At 42.4% G+C, this 16,210-nt stretch overlaps 1 protein-coding gene across 1 annotated transcript in view; it reads left to right on the forward strand.

Moving 5' to 3' along the window:
- Nucleotides 1–12,675: 12,675 nt before the first annotated feature.
- Nucleotides 12,676–16,210, forward strand: part of kcnj19b (potassium inwardly rectifying channel subfamily J member 19b) — a 38,022-nt gene continuing 34,487 nt past the window's right edge. The window contains 2 exon segments of the mRNA XM_055921981.1: nucleotides 12,676–13,764; nucleotides 13,766–13,865. Coding sequence (XP_055777956.1) covers nucleotides 13,205–13,764; nucleotides 13,766–13,865 — 660 coding nt within the window. The 5' untranslated portion in view covers nucleotides 12,676–13,204.

The following is a 16,210-nucleotide window of genomic DNA, read 5'->3' on the forward strand; positions in this document are numbered from 1 at the left end:
TTGTAATCAGATAATGTTACTAGTTCGGTTAACCCAAAAGTTGTTACTGATTACAATTTTAGACAAGTAACTAGTAACTGTAACGGATTACATTTTGAAAGTAACATACCCAACCCTGCAAATGGGGCCCGTGATGAGAAAAGTACTGTATGTCAATGTAAATCTACATTCTGCCAGAATCGATGTGTGCTAAATTGAGGGTCTTAAAATTCGAAGTGAGAGACCCAACGTGAAGCACTAAGGACTGTCATTCTAAATTTGGGTTGGATAACTTATCAATAGTTCTAATTATGATTTGGAAAGGCGAGGCTTCGAGAGACAAAACGATGCTACTAAAATGGGAGGAGAGCCACTAGATTGTAGCTTTGGCTAACCTTGCCCCAATCTCATTCTTATCAAGGTTGGTGTGAAACTGTTATAACATGTGTTCTCTCTCTTCCCTGTGAAAGTCAACATAGTTTCTAGGTCGTGTGGAACATGTGAGTGATCATTGTTCCAGATGAGGGATTGTTGGAAACTGACACATTTTTTGTAACTGACTAATTGACTTAGCAAGTTTTTAGTATGTTTTTAACTATATAAGTGGAGCAATTAATGTGTTATGGGTTAGATGGAATGATTTATGTGCAAATGTATTTGTGGCCGGAGGCAAAGTAGAAGGAATCCTGAGAGAAAGGGACCAACGCCAGTCCGGAGTAGCTGCCCAGAAGTAGATGGTCATCGTGGAAGAGGAAGCCTGCTGGCCCCTGGGTTGAGTCCGGTTAAGTGGTGAACTTTACTATAGCATTGATATGAAAAAAATCATTTTAAGACTATGACCAACAATGTGCCCTAGACCAAATTCGGGAGACCTCTTGAGACGTAGAGGAAATTGGCAATGCTATAAGAATTGTGTAAATTGGCTGTGCAAAACAGAGAGACTCTTGACTATCTTTCGGGTGGTCGAGGGGGCACTTGTGCAATCATTGGTGATGAATGTTGTACTTTTGTCCCAGATCACTCTTCTAATATGACTGATCTCGCCGAATACATTGCCACTGTTGCTAAGAATAATTCCCCACAACCAGTGGAAGCCTGCAACTTGGTTGGAATCACTGTTTGGAAGTTGGGGATCCCAAATTGCCAAATGGGCTGCACCGTGTTTTTTGCTTAGTTTGCCTAATTGTGTTATTTAACATGCTGTGCATGTGTGTGTATTTTTGATAAATGCACTCCCATTAATATAAGTATAACCTTTATTATGATGATAGTATTACCATACTAATTAGATTGTATCACCCAGAATGAAGGGTTTGAAATTATGAAGTGTCTGGTTTTACATGTTACTATAATAGAAGTATAGAACCTTTTGATAGAAGCAAATATTTAATGCTTACCTTTACATTGTGGAGAGACAGCCTTGAAAATGTTCATCTTGTCTTTTGTGTCATAAATAATCCTTGGTTCCTGCCTGTGCTAGGTGAAGATATGAGGGGGGAGCGACGACCATCTGGCAGAATGTCCAGAACATGTTCTGTAGGTTAAGATAGAAGACGGTGCCGGAACCAACCCTCTGAACTATGTAACGTGTCTGTAACCAGTGTATAAGAAATCTAACGGGACGGCCCCGGGAGAGCTGACTTCCGACCGGTACTTTATGCATCCAAATTTGATTGTGACTTCTCCAGCTTGCTGGTAATAAACAATTATTCATTTAAGATTGACTTCGAGTGTCACATGTGTAAAATTTCCATGACAATACCAAAGAAGAAGAAGAAGAAGCAGAGAAAAATAGGACAGCTCTGGTGGGTAGGGCTTTTTCTTCTGACCAATCAGCTGAGGTATTGTCCTTCTGGAATGTGCTTTCAAACAGGGGTCCAAGGTTCCGGTCTGGAAGCATGCTTTCGACTTCGCTAAATATGGATCAAATTAGTTAAAATTACAAAACTACAGCAAGGTGTTTGTGAGGAAAATGATGGGAAGAATAAAAATTGTGTTTCAAAACCGTTACAAAGCTGATGCTAGCTAGCTAGCTAGGCTCTTTTCAATTGAAATTACATGGCTGGTTAACGAGCTAGCATTAGAACTTTCTGGTTAGCCTGTATCTAGTGGTTCTTACGTTGTGTAACAGAGCAATAGGTCTCGCTATGTACTTGTAATTTGGTTAAGACTAACATTAGTTTAGAAAATAATTGCTTGCTCTCTGTATATTTGGTGTGTAAAGTAGTTGGTTGGCTTTGCTAGTTAGAAAGCTGAGATCTCTGCTCAAGATGGCTGAAGTTAGCAAGCTTGCTAATAATGTTTTGAGGAGAACAGGCGAGCTCCCTGTAGAATCAAGACAAGAGGGGATGGGGAAGAAGATTAGATGTTCAATTGCTTCATCTGGCAGATGTAGTGCCCAGACGAGATAACTGCTATAGAGATAAAAAGGTGAGATCTCAGATTATATCTTGATTAGCTTGCCAGATGTCAATGTCGAACCAATGCAAGGATATATATTTTATTGGCTTGCTATAGGAGCTGTTTTTCCTGAAAATGTCTATCTGATACAGCAAGCTAGTTGTTGCGCTAGTGCAATGTTTTTTAAATGTTACAGATACAACATCATGATCATGTAGTCATGCATCTGCAGACCAGCGAGGAGGAGAAAAGCCTGCTTTGGGTGAGCTACCTAGAACAACATCAACTAGCTAGCTATAATATCAGATAGACATTTTCAGGAAAAGCATGGCTAGACATAGCTATCTGTAGTAACATTATTACTTGAAACCACCACATGCACATCATCTGTATCTTTGTTACATTCCATATTATCAAATCAAATTGTATTGTATTGGTCACATACACATGGTTAGCAGATGTTAATGCGAGTGTAGCGAAATGCTTGTGCTTCTCGTTCCCGACAGTGCAGTGATATCTAATAAGTAATCTAATTTCCCAACAACTACCTAATAAACACAAATCTAAAGGGGTGAATGAGAATATGTACATATAAATATATGGATGAGCGATGGCCGAGAGGCATTGGCAAGGTGCAATAGATGGTATAAAATACAGTATATACAGTTGAAGTCAGAAGTCTACATGCACCTCAACCAAATACATATAAACTTTTTTTTCTTCACAATTCCTGACATTTAATCCTAGTAAAAATTCCCTGGCTGTAAGAGGTGCGTAACTGGCTTCAGGGAAGTCAGGCGCAGGAGAGCAGAAATGGGTAACAACCGTAGCAGTTTAATGCGGCAAAACAAACTGCACCCCGAACAACAAAATACGGGTTGAAATAACCCGTCGCAAATCAGTCTGAAGTGCACATACACTTTACAACAAACAATTCCACACACAGACATGGGGGAACAGAGGGTTATATGCACATCAAGTAATGAGGGAATGTAAACCAGGTGTGCGGGAAAACAAGACAAAACAAATGGAAAATGAAAGATGGATTGGCGATGGCTAGAAGACCGGTGACGTCGACCGCCGAACGCCGCCCGAACAAGGAGAGGAACCGACTTCAGCGGAAGTCGTGACACTGGCTGAGGTCAGTTAGGATCACCACTTTATTTTAAGAATGTCAAATGTCAGAATAATAGTAGAGAGAATGATTTATTTCAGCTTTTATTTCTTTCATCACATTCCCAGTGGGTCAGAAGTTTACATACACTCAATTAGTATTTGGTAGCATTGCCTTTACATTGTTTAACTTGGGCCAAACGTTTTGGGTAGCCTTCCACAAGCTTCCCACAATAAGTTGGGTGAATTTTGGCCCATTCCTCCTGACAGAGCTGATGTAACTGAGTCAAGTTTGAAGGTCTCCTTGCTTTTTCAGTTCTGCCCACAAATTTTCTACAGGATTGTGGTCAGGGCATTGTGATGGCCACTCCAATACCTTGACTTTGTTGTCCTTAAGCCATTTTGCCACAACTTTGGAAGTATGCTTGGGGTCATTGTCCATTTGGAAGACCCATTTGCGACCAAGATTTAACTTCCTGACTGATGTCTTGAGATGTTGCTTCAATATATAAACATAATTTTCCTCCCTCATGATGCCATCTATTTTGTGAAGTGCACCAGTTCCTCTTGCAGCATCGCACCCCCACAACATGATGCTGCCACCCCCGTGCTTCACGGTTGGGATGGTGTTCTTCGGCTTGCAAGCCTCCCCCTTTTTCCTCCAAACATAACGATGGTTGTTAACGACGGTTTTTGTTTCATCAGACCAGAGGACATTTCTCCAAAAAGCACGATCTTTGTCCCCATGTGCAGTTGCAAACCTCGGTCTGACTTCTTTTATGGCAGTTTTGGAGCAGTGGTGTCTTCTTTGCTGTTGTTCTGGGGTTGATTTGCACTTTTCACACCAAAGTACGTTCATCTCTAAGAGACAGAACGCGTCTTCTTCCTGAGCAGTATTACGGCTGCATGGTCCCAAGGTGTTTAAACTTGCGTACTATTGTTTGTACAGATGAACGTGGTACCTCAGGCATTTGGAAATTGCTCTCAAGGATGAACCAGACTTGTAGAGGTCTACAAGCAAAGAGGCACTGAGTTTGAAGGTAGGCCTTGAAATACATCCCCCGGTACACCTCCAATTGACCTCCAATACACCTCCAATTGACTCAAATGAAGTCAATTAGCCTAATAGTACGCATGGCTTTTAAAGCCATGACATCATTTGCACCTTCTTCATCGCACTCTGTGTGGGTGGACAATTTCAGTTTGTCTGTGATGTGTACACAGAGGAATTTGAAACTTTCCACCTTCTTCACTGCTGTCCCTTCGATGTGGATAGGGGGTGCTCCCTCTGCTGTTTCCTGAAGTCCACAATCATCTCCTTTGTTTTATTGACGTTGAGTGAGAGGTTGTTTTCCTGACATCACACTCCGAGTGCCCTCACCTCCTCCCTGTAGGCTGTCTCGTCGCTGTTGGTAATCAAGCCCACTACTGTTGTGTCGTCTGCAAACTTGATAGTTGAGATGGAGGCGTGCATGGCCACGCAATCGTGGGTGAACAGGGAGTACAGGAAGGGGCTGAGCACGCACCCTTGTGGGGCCTCAGTGTTGAGGGTCAGCGAAGTGGAGATGCTGTTTCCTACCATCACTACCTTGGGCAGCCCATCAGGAAGTCTAGGATCCAATTGCACAGGTCGGGGTTGAGACCCAGGGCCTCCAGCTTGATGTTGAGTTTGGAGGGTACTATGGTGTTGAATGCTGAGCTGTAGTCAATGAACAGCATTCTTACATAGGTGTTCCTCTTGCCCAGATGGGATAGGGCAATGTCCAGTGTGATGGCGATTGAATCGTATGTGGACCTGTTGGGGTGGTATGCAAACTGAAGTGGGTCTAGGGTGGCCGATAAGGTTGAGGTGATATGATCCTTGACTAGTCTCTCACAGCACTTCATGATGACAGAAGTGAATGCTACGGGCCGGTAGTCATTTAGTTCAGTTATCTTTACCTTCTTGGGTACAGGAACAATGGTGGCTATCTCGAGGCATGTTAGGACAGCATACTGTGATAGGGAGCGATTGAATATGTCCGTAAACACACCAGCCAGCTGGTCTGCGTATGCTCTGAGGACACGGCTAGGGATGCCGTCTGGGACAGCAGCCTTGCGAGGGTTAACACGTTAAAATATTTTACTCACATCGGCCACGGAGAAGAAGAGGGGGGGACGTAGTCCTTGTTAGCGGGCCGCGACGGTGGCGATGTATTATCCTCAAAGCGGCCAAGGAAGGTGTTTAGTTTGTCTGGAAGCATGACGTCAGTGTCCGTGACATGGCTGGTTTTCTTTTTGTAGTCCGTGATTTCCTGTAGACCCTGCCACATACGTTTCATGTCTGAGCCGTTGAATTGCGAGTCCACTTTGTTCCTGTACCGGCATTTCGCTGGTTTGATTGACTTGCGGAGGGAATAACTACACTGTTTATATTCAGCCCTATTCCCAGACCTCTTTCCATGGTGAAATGTGGTGGTTCGCGCTTTCAGTTTTGTGCGAATTCCGCTATCCATCTACGGGATCTGGTTAGGGTAGGTTTTAATAGTGACAGTGGGTACAATATCTCCAATGCACTTCCTTATAAACTCACACACCAAGTCAGCGTATAGATCGATGTTGTTCTTTGAGGCTGACCGGAACATATCCTAGTCCGCGTGATCAAAACAATCTTGAAGCGTGGATTCCGATTGGTTAGACCAGCGTTGAATAGTTCTAGTCACTGGTACATCCTGATTGAGTTTCTGCCTATAAAACGGTAGGAGCAATGGTGTCGTGGTTGGATTTGCTGAAGGGAGGGCGGGGGAAGGCTTTGTATGCATCGCGGAAGTTAGAGTAGCTGTGATCGTGTGTATTACCCTGCGCGTAGTGCAATCAATATGCCTATAGAATTGGTCCCGTGTGGCTCAGTTGGTAGAGCATGGCGCTTGCAACGCCAGGGTTGTGGGTTCATTCCCCACGGGGGGACCAGGATAAATATGTATGAACGTTCCAATTTGTAAGTCGCTCTGGATAAGAGCGTCTGCTAAATGACTTAAATGTAAATGTAAATGTAGGTAGCCTTGTTCTCAAATTTGCTTTGTTAAAATCCCCAGCTACAATAAATGCAGCCTCAGGATATGTGGTTTCCAGTTTCAATAGAGTCCAGTGAAGTTCCTCGAGAGCCGTCTTGGTGTCTGCTTGAGGGGGAATGTACACAGCTGTGACGATAACTGGCGAGAATTCTCTTGGGAGGTAATATGGCCGGCATTTGATTGTAAGGAATTCTAGGTCGGTGAGCAGAAGGACTTGAGTTCCTGTATGTTGTTATGATTACACCATGAGTCATTAATCACGAAACATATACCCCCGCCCTTCCTCTTCCCAGAGAGGGGTTTATCTCTGTCGGGGGGATGCATGGAGAAGCCTGGTGACTTAACCGATTCCGACAACATAACCCGAGAGAGCCATGTTTCCGTGAAACAGAGAATGTTACAATCTCTGGTGTCTCTCTGGAAGGCAACCCTTGCTCGAATTATGTCTACCTTGTTGTCAAGAGACTGTACATTGGCGAGTAGTATACTCAGGAGCGGTGGGCGATGTGTATGTCTACGGAGTCTGACCAGGAGGCCGCTCCGTCTGCCCCTTCTGCGGTGCTTCTGGGATTAGATCCATTGTCCTGGGTGGTGGTCCAAACAGAGAATCCACTTCGGGAAAGTCATATTCCTGGTCGTAATGTTGGTAAGTTGACGTCGCTCTTATGTCCAAAAGTTCTTCCTGGATGTATGTAATAAGACTTAAGATTTCCTGGGGTAACAATGTTAGAAATAATACATTAAAAAAATGAAATAATAGTTTCTCTGTTGGTGCCATCAATATGTTTTAATATATTTGTACTGTATTGCTATCTGTCTCAAGTTGCACAAATCAATAGCATGAAGAATACGGAATTCTGTTGAATTGTCAAGTGGTCTGAATTCTCATTCAAATATTGTTGTGTGTCTCTTTCAGATCACAGCTCTGCCTCTGCTAGCCACACAACCACTACCTTAGAGTGGTTGGGTAAGCTCCCTCCTGCTTGGTCTGTCTAGGGGTGACATTGAATGGGGTCACAGTGTCTCCCAACCCCCCTGTCTCAGTCCCCCAGTAACTTGGGGCCAAAGCCAGGCCACTGGTACTTTTCAGCTGGCATTTACATAACTATAGCTAACTGTGAACTTTAACACCTTCTCACAAAGCAACTGTTTTGATTATGCAGAGGTTGTTGATTCTGCTCTTTTCAAGTCCTCACTATCAGTCCTAGCTATGGAAATACAATTTCCCTAGTATAACATAAGGGTGTATACACTAGTGTAACAATGGTGCTACAGTCGATAAGCAGCATTGGATGCATTGTGAATATGGGCCCTGTGTAATGTGTGGCCTTAGGCATGCTCCCATGGCTCCAGCAGACCTGCTCTCACTTGGGGCCAAAGCCAGGCCACTGGTACTTTTCAGCTGGCATTTACATAACAATGCTAACTGTGAACTTTAACACCCTCTCACAAAGAAACTGTTTTGATTATGCAGAGGTTGTTGATTCTGCTCTTCACAAGTCTTCACTGTCAGTCCTAGCTATGGAAACAAAATGTCCCTAGTTTAGTATAACATAAGGGTGTATAGTCGAAAAGCAGCATTGGATGCTTTGTGAATATGGGCCCTGATGTAATATGTGATATTAGGCATTCTCCCCAGTGAGATATTCACTGTCCCGTCCCGCCCCTCACCCACCCATTTTCTCTCCCTCTCTCTCATGATTAACCTGATCCTGTGGTTGGAAGGCTTCGTGGCAGTTATCCCTTTCGGCACACTAGTGGCCATCTTCGCTTTGTGGTTTGGCATCTCCGTGCACCTCAACTTATTGGGCAGAGGCCTGTGAGTTTCAGCTATCAATCACACTGTCTGTATGAATAGCAATTTCGGGTCATCTTACATTGTGTACATTTCCCTTCTGTGTTTGCAATCTATTTCACACTGGTATAACAATCATAGAAAACATAGCACACTTACAAAGGTCTAACAGTGTCTTGATGAGTTTCTATGCTACTCTGTGCTCCAGGCAGATCCATGAACATTCCTTCTTCACCCAGCCCATGCCCGGCATCGTCAAGGGGGGCATCATGCCCTTTGGTTGCATCTTCATCCAGCTAATTTTCATCCTCAACAACATCTGGTAAGAACAAGGCTCTCAACCAGGAGCATGAATTTGCCTAGTGGTGCTTGTATAATGATTCCAAAAGAAAATAAGTAATTAATTGATTATTAATGTGTAATTAACATTTACAATCTAACTAATAAGTAAATACTTAATAATTTATTTGAACTAAGGTCACTCAGCCACTGAGCAAGGAAACTGCATTTGCTTGATTGTTGAGTATTTTCAACAACAACAAAAATTCCACCATATGTACTACATGTTTGGGTTCCTGTTCCAGGTGTTAATAATTTTCCTTATCACCCACTCCGAGTCCACCATCCTACTTTGCTACTTCCACTTGTGTGCAGAGGTGGGTGAAGCCATGCATACAGTTGAAATCGGAAGTTTACATACACCTTTGCCAAATACATTTAAACTCAGTTTTTCACAATTCCTGACATTTAATCCTCGTAAAAATTCCCTGTCTTAGGTCAGTTAGGATCACCACATTATTTTAAGACTGTGAAATGCCAGAATAATAGCAGAGAGAATTATTTATTTCAGCTTTCATTTCTTTCATCATATTCCCAGTGGGTCAGAAGTTTACATACACTCAGTTAGTATTTGCTAGCATTGCCTTTACATAGTTTAACCACATTACACCAGGGCACATATTCAAAGCATCCAATGTTGCTTTTCGACTGTAATACCAGTGTTACACTAGTGTATACACCCTAATGTTATACTAGCGAAACTGAGTTTCCATAGCTAGGACTGACAGTGAGGACTTGTGAAGAGCAGAATCAACAACCTCTACATAATCAAAACGGTTGCATTGTGAGGTGTTAAAATTCACAGTTAGCCATAGTTATGTAAATGCTGGCTGAAAAGTTCCAGTGGCCTGGCTTTGGCTCCAAATGAGAGCAGGTCCGCCGGAGCCATGGCCCAGTGAGACACAGGTGCTGGCCCAGTAGATGGAAACCCGAAAAGTCTGAGCCTTTTGGGTAAAGCACTGGGGTAAATCCAATATGGAAATACGCCACAAGAGTAGGAGCGCTGATCTAGGGTCAGGTCCCACTAGTCAATATAATTTGATTAATTATGATCTTAAAGGAAAAACAGATCCAAGATCAGCACTCCTACTCTAAGACGCTTTGTGAATACGGGTCCAGATAAGACAAGTTGGCCCTAGCCCCACGGAACATAAGCTACTGCAAAATAATTACTGCCCCCAGTAATTATTTTGCAGTAGCTTATGTTCCGTGGGGCTAGGGCCAACTTGTCTTATCTGAATTATGAGAAAGGGGGTTTGGGAGACACTGTGGCCCTGTTTACTGTCACCCCTGGACAGGGCCAAGCAGGAGGCAGTGGTTGTGTGGCTAGCAGAGGCAGATGTGTGCTTAGCAGATCTGAAAGAGAGGCACAACAATATTTGAATGAGAATTCAGTCCACTTCACAATTCAACAGAATTCAGTATTCTTCATGCTGATGATTTGTACAACTTGAAACAGATAGCAATACAGTACTAATATAGTAAAACATAATATGAAATGTAACAGATACGGAGGATGTGCATGTGGTGGTTTCAAGTTATAATGTTACTACAGATAGCTATGTCTAGCCATGCTTTTCCTGAAAATGTCTATCTGATATTATTGCTAGCTAGTTGATGTTGTTCTAGGTAGCTCACCCAAAGCAGGCTTTTCTCCTCCTCGCTGTGTCTGCAAATGCATGACTACATGATCATGATGTTGCGGCTGTAACATTTAATGGGCATTGCACTTGAACAACAGCAACTAGCCATAGCAGATAGACATTTTCAGGAAAAGCAGCTCATATAGCAAGCCAATAAAATTTACACCATTGCATTGGTTCAACATTGACGTTTAGCAAGCTAATCAAGATAAAAGGGGTAGATCTCTCAGATTCTATCTCAATAACAGTTGGCTCTCATCTCGTTTTGACACTGCATCAGCCAGATGAAGCAACTGAACATCTAATCTTCTTCCCCATCCCATCTTGTCTTAATTTTACAGGGAGCTTGCCTGTTCTCCTCAAAACAACATCAGCTTTGTAGCGGTTATGCTTTGTGGAAACACTTGTTTTAATTGTTCCCTTCATTTCCCTCACCAACGCCTTCATGTAGCTTTCAAATTCTGTGAATATCATTCAGTAATTTTAAATAATTTGATCTATGTTTAACACAGTGGAAAGTGTCCTTCCATACTGGAACCCTGGACCCCTGTTTGAAAGCACGTTCCAGAATGACAACAGCTCATCTGATTGGTTGGAAGAAAAAGCTCTGCCCACAAGAGCTCTTTCTTTTTCTCTGCTGCAGTTTGCTTGCAGAGCAGCTCTTAATAACCTGTTTGGGATAGGGGGCAGTATTTTCACGTCCGGATGAAAAATGTGCCCAAAGTAAACTGCCTGCTACTCAGGCCCAGAAGCTAGGCTATGCATATAATTGGTAGATTTGGATAGACAACACTCTAAAGTTTCTAAAATTGTGAAAAATTATGTCTATGAGTTTAACATAACTTATTTGGCAGGCGAAACCCTGAGGGCAAACCATCCAGGATTTTTTGTTGTTGTTGAGGTGACAGTGTTTTCAATGGGTTTCTAGATCTAGATTTCTAAGGCACTTGCTTGTAGTTCCTGTCGCTTCCACTGGATGTCAACAGTCTTTAGAAATTGGTTGATGTTTTTCTTTTGAGTAATGAAGAAGTATGGCTGTTCAGAACAAGGCTTGAGTCTAGTGTAATGTTGTGGTTGGGGCGCGCGATCTGAAAGCTGGCTCCACTTTGTTTTTATCCGCTATTGAGCGCAGTTTATCCCGTCTTAAATTTTATCGATTATTTACGTTAAAAAATACCTAAAGTTGTATTAGGAAAGGTGTTTGAAATGTTTGGATCAAGATTACAGGTAACTTATTAAATATTTTGTAGTCATGTTGCACGAGTTGGAACCGGTGTTTTTCTGAGTCAAACGCGCCAAATAAATGGACATTTTGGAGATATAACGACGGAATTTATCAAACAAAAGGACCATTTATGATGTTTATGGGACATATTGCAGTGCCAACAGAAAAAGATCTTCAAAGGTAAGGCATGAATTATATCGTTATTTCTGAGTTTTGTGTCACACCTGGCGGGTTGAATTATCATGTCATGTGTTTGTTTGATGGGGTGCTGTCCTCAGATAATCGCATGGTTTGCTTTCACCATAAAGCCTTTTTGAAATCTGACACGGGGCTAGATTAACAAGAAGTTAAGCTTTAATTTGGTGTATTGCACTTGTGAATGTATGAAAGTTAAATATTTCTAATATTTCTTTATTTATTTTGCGCTCTTCCATTTCACCAGATGTTGTCGAAACGTTCTGCTAGCGGAACCTCTAGCCGTAACAGGTTTTAAAAATAGTGACAAAACTCTTGAGTGTGCAGATTCGACATTGGCAAATGTAGTTTTGATTCACAGAAGAAGATTCATCAGTCGTAACAAGCCTACATGAGTTGCATTCATTCTCAAATTGAGTTGCATGCTTGCAAATCTTATAGCATTTATTCACCTATCAAGTTACATGTTTGCAAGTGTTGTTGTATTTATTCTCAAATTAAGTTACATGTTAGCAAATATTTTTTTGCAAATACAAAACTGATTAGGGCTATACAGGTGCAACTCATATTTTAAATGTGCAAATCGTCCTTTACATGCCTGTAAACTTATGTCTCCAATTTGCTTCCATAATTGTAGGTTTCACTATAACCTATCAAGTTGAGAGTTACACTTCCAACCACGTATCACTAGGGGGAACTAAATAGTTATGGATCAAATTGTCAGGGTCCTGGAAATAAACATGATTATAGCTTTACTGTATCATAGTAAAGCTGTTTTGTTGTATGTCCGAATGAGTTACGTGCAAATGTCACACACTGAACCCTCTAGGCCTAGGTAAAAAATATTATATTGATAGTACAGTGGGAAAATAGGAGAATATGAACCATAAGTCCTTGGCGCTATACTGTAACTTTCTCTGCTTATACCTGATTGGGTTGGACAATGAGGCAAATTCACCCTCCCTCCTTCCCTCCCCCTACAGCGACAAACACACTATCCGCCACATCTGTCAGAAAGTGCCGCAGTTCTTCGGTCTATCATCTGACTGAACGCGTGTCCAAGCAGACAGCAGCAGCTTGTGGCGCGAGCCCGAAGAACATGCGATGCATGGAGTGGTCTCCGGCGCGGAAGGAGGACAGTCGGCTTGGATCCGTTTTGGGTTTTTCAAGAACACATAATGTGCATCTTTCAGTGAGCTTCTGTCATAGTGTCACATCACAACAACGATGTGAAGCCCGGGACTACATAAAAGTTGGCCAACGAGGACTGGGGTGTCAATAAATGCTGGAATGCGTATTTATTCGACTGATCTATGGATTGTGATGTATCTTTTTTGTTATCACTATTAATTAACCTACGTGCAGGATCATCTCATGACGAGCAAGTGAATATTATTGCATCTCTTGGATAGTGGTGCCAAGCCTGCGTAAAGCCTATTTGGTTCAGCGCAAATCGCTCATTATGTCTGCGATACGCAGGAAATTTGGCGAGGACTACGAGGTAGTGAACACCAAACGGGACATGACTGTCTCTGCACCCGTGAAGAGAAAGCGCCAGCGGTTTGTGGAGAAGAACGGCCGCTGTAACGTCCAGCATGGTAACCTTGGCGGGGAGTCAAGTCGATATATCTCCGATCTTTTCACCACGCTAGTCGACCTGAAATGGCGGTGGAACCTACTCATATTTATATTAACCTACACGGTAGCCTGGCTGGTTATGGCATCTATGTGGTGGATAATAGCCTACATCCGTGGTGACATCAAACCACAAGGCCACGACTCGTCATACACCCCGTGCGTCGCGAACGTCTACAACTTTCCGTCCGCTTTCTTGTTCTTCATTGAAACAGAGGCTACTATCGGCTATGGTTACCGCTACATCACAGAAAAGTGTCCGGAAGGCATTCTTCTTTTTCTCTTCCAGTCTCTCCTGGGTTCTATAGTGGACGCATTTCTAATCGGCTGCATGTTTATCAAGATGTCCCAGCCGAAGAAGCGCGCGGAGACTCTCATGTTTAGCCAGGATCTCGCAACGGGACGGGAAGTTGTGTCTCATGTTCCGAGTGGGGAACCTGCGGAACAGCCACATGGTGTCGGCCCAGATCAGGTGCAAACTTATCAAGGTAAATGTTTTCTAATGTTCCAATCGTCTCCGCCCTTTTACTCTCGTCCATTTGGGACGTTATGCCAATACTATTGTAAATTGACTGCAGCGTCATAATGTGTGTTACACAACTCAAAACGTATAGCAGATTTTAGGTCAGTTAAAGTCCTATTTAGTAAATTCAAGGGATGAATTGTGTTTTGCCCATTGTTTTCTATGAGGGCTTTTCAGTAATTTAAATTAATTTATCCTCCAGTATCGACTGAATTCCCTGTGGGCCACTAAATTATATGTCCTGGCAGGTTACAATTACTGCCTTAGGCTGCAATGTGTGTTTTGGAATCAAAGTGGAATTAGTTCAAAATTGAACTAATAAAATCGATAGCGATATAACTCTCTCTCTGTGTGTGTGTGTGTGTGTGTAGTGGTCTTAGTGTGTTGAGTGTGCATGTGTGAACTGCAGTAGCAGTGAGTGTGTAAAATCACTGGGGAAGCCAAGCCAGAAAAAAGCCATATTACAACCTATGCGTTGTGATAATGGCGTTGTTTGCTCTGAAACCTGTTAGTTCATATGCCTTGCGACCGTGATATATAGGCCTAAGGCAGATACAATAAGACACAGTGGCAGAATAAATTCAACCACACCATGGTTTCATCACAAAACCGGAGATTAACCTTCAAAAATCTGATATCAACTTTGGAGGGGAGAATTACATTACATTTTCTCAAGAGAAATTCCTGAGGGGGACACCAAAAGTACTGCTGTAACACATAGCCTGCGTTGTAATATGTTAAATGTATGTTGAGGAACCATAATTACTATTACTGGATAATTGATTAGTAGTTAACTGAAGGGTTGTCCCAACTTGTTCAAATGTTTAAATCGTTATAGTACTACTAATACTAATAGTTATAGCAGTGTTCCTTATCAGTCCAGTATGTATGCAGGTATTTGTATTTACAACCAGCTATACCAAGAAAGTCCAGTAGGTGGCAATGACATCTTGAGTACACTGTGTACTGGTGCAGTTTTCGTAAATACAATGGACATTGTTTTTGACCTTTTTATTTAACTTTTTCTGATACATTTATATAGTCATTAAATATGTGCCACTGGCCTGAGTGCACTACAATAGCTTTACAAGAACGAAAAGATCAAAAGAAGTACCGTTTCTAAAAGCGAAATAACTACTTCAATGAATAACCCAAATAAATCTACCAAAATATCCTTCAAAAATACTTATTTATTGTTCAGTCAGTGTCTCAACTCTTCAAACAACAGCTATGGACAAGTATGTCACACAAAGCATGCAATTTTAAATAAAATAACATAAAATAAATAATTAGTAAGTGTACTGTCATGTACTAAAAACTGAAAACTACTAAACAAAATAACAAATATCATACTACACACCAGGGGTTCTCAAGCAGGGGTTTGTGGACTCCTAGGGATCCCTGGTGTAATTGCAAGGGGTCCGTGAAATAAAAAAGTGTAATAAACATATTCAGTACCACAAGGATTCCAGTAACTTTACATATAATATAGAGGGGGTGGAGGTCTCTGAGGACCGCTCAAAACCTTGCCCGCCTTGCCTCAAAATATGCAGGGGTTCCAGTACCCAAAAAAGGTTGAGAACCACTACTATACACACTACTGAACAAAAGAACCGTACATATGTTTGCGGGTTTCAATGGATCCAACAAATTGCTGGCAGATATTTTCCCTCAAGACTGTCCAGCCTGTCTTTATGTACATTACAGACAACTACGCCGTTCAGTCTCTCATGGCCCATGCTAAACCGTAGCCAAGTCTTTAACCTGCGGAGTGCACTGAAACTCCTCTCAGCCTCAAACGAAGACACTGGCACCACAAACAAAATTCTGATCAGCACCTCAACTTGGTCAAACAACCCCCGCACCTCCACTGGAAGTCTCCTGAGGACCTCTGCTGCCTCTCCACTGCTGCTACAGGGGTATTTGTTGCGAAAGAGAGGCAACTGCACTGAAAGAGAATCTATGTTCAGCTCAGGGTACTGATACTAGAGACTCATCCAACTCCCCCGTGAGAAGTGCTCTTTCCAACTTTTGCAGGACGTTTAGACTGTCCTGGTCAAAACGTTCGCCAAACTGAACCTCACACCATCCAACACGTCAAAAAATTCTGCCCTATAGTGATCCACTGCTTTGCCAGCAAATAGTCTTGAGTGTGTCTCAATGGATTCAATGGATTCAATCAATGTTGTTGCTTTCTCATACAGTGCAAGGTAGCTTTCGTCATTTCTCGTGCCCCTAAGAGATGACCGCACACATTCGACTGCAGCCTGCATACCAGAGACAGTCTGAGTTTTCTTCTGCAGTGAAATG

The sequence above is a fragment of the Salvelinus fontinalis genome, chromosome 1 (genome assembly GCF_029448725.1).
Source record: "Salvelinus fontinalis isolate EN_2023a chromosome 1, ASM2944872v1, whole genome shotgun sequence".
Taxonomy (NCBI): Eukaryota; Metazoa; Chordata; class Actinopteri; order Salmoniformes; family Salmonidae; genus Salvelinus; species Salvelinus fontinalis.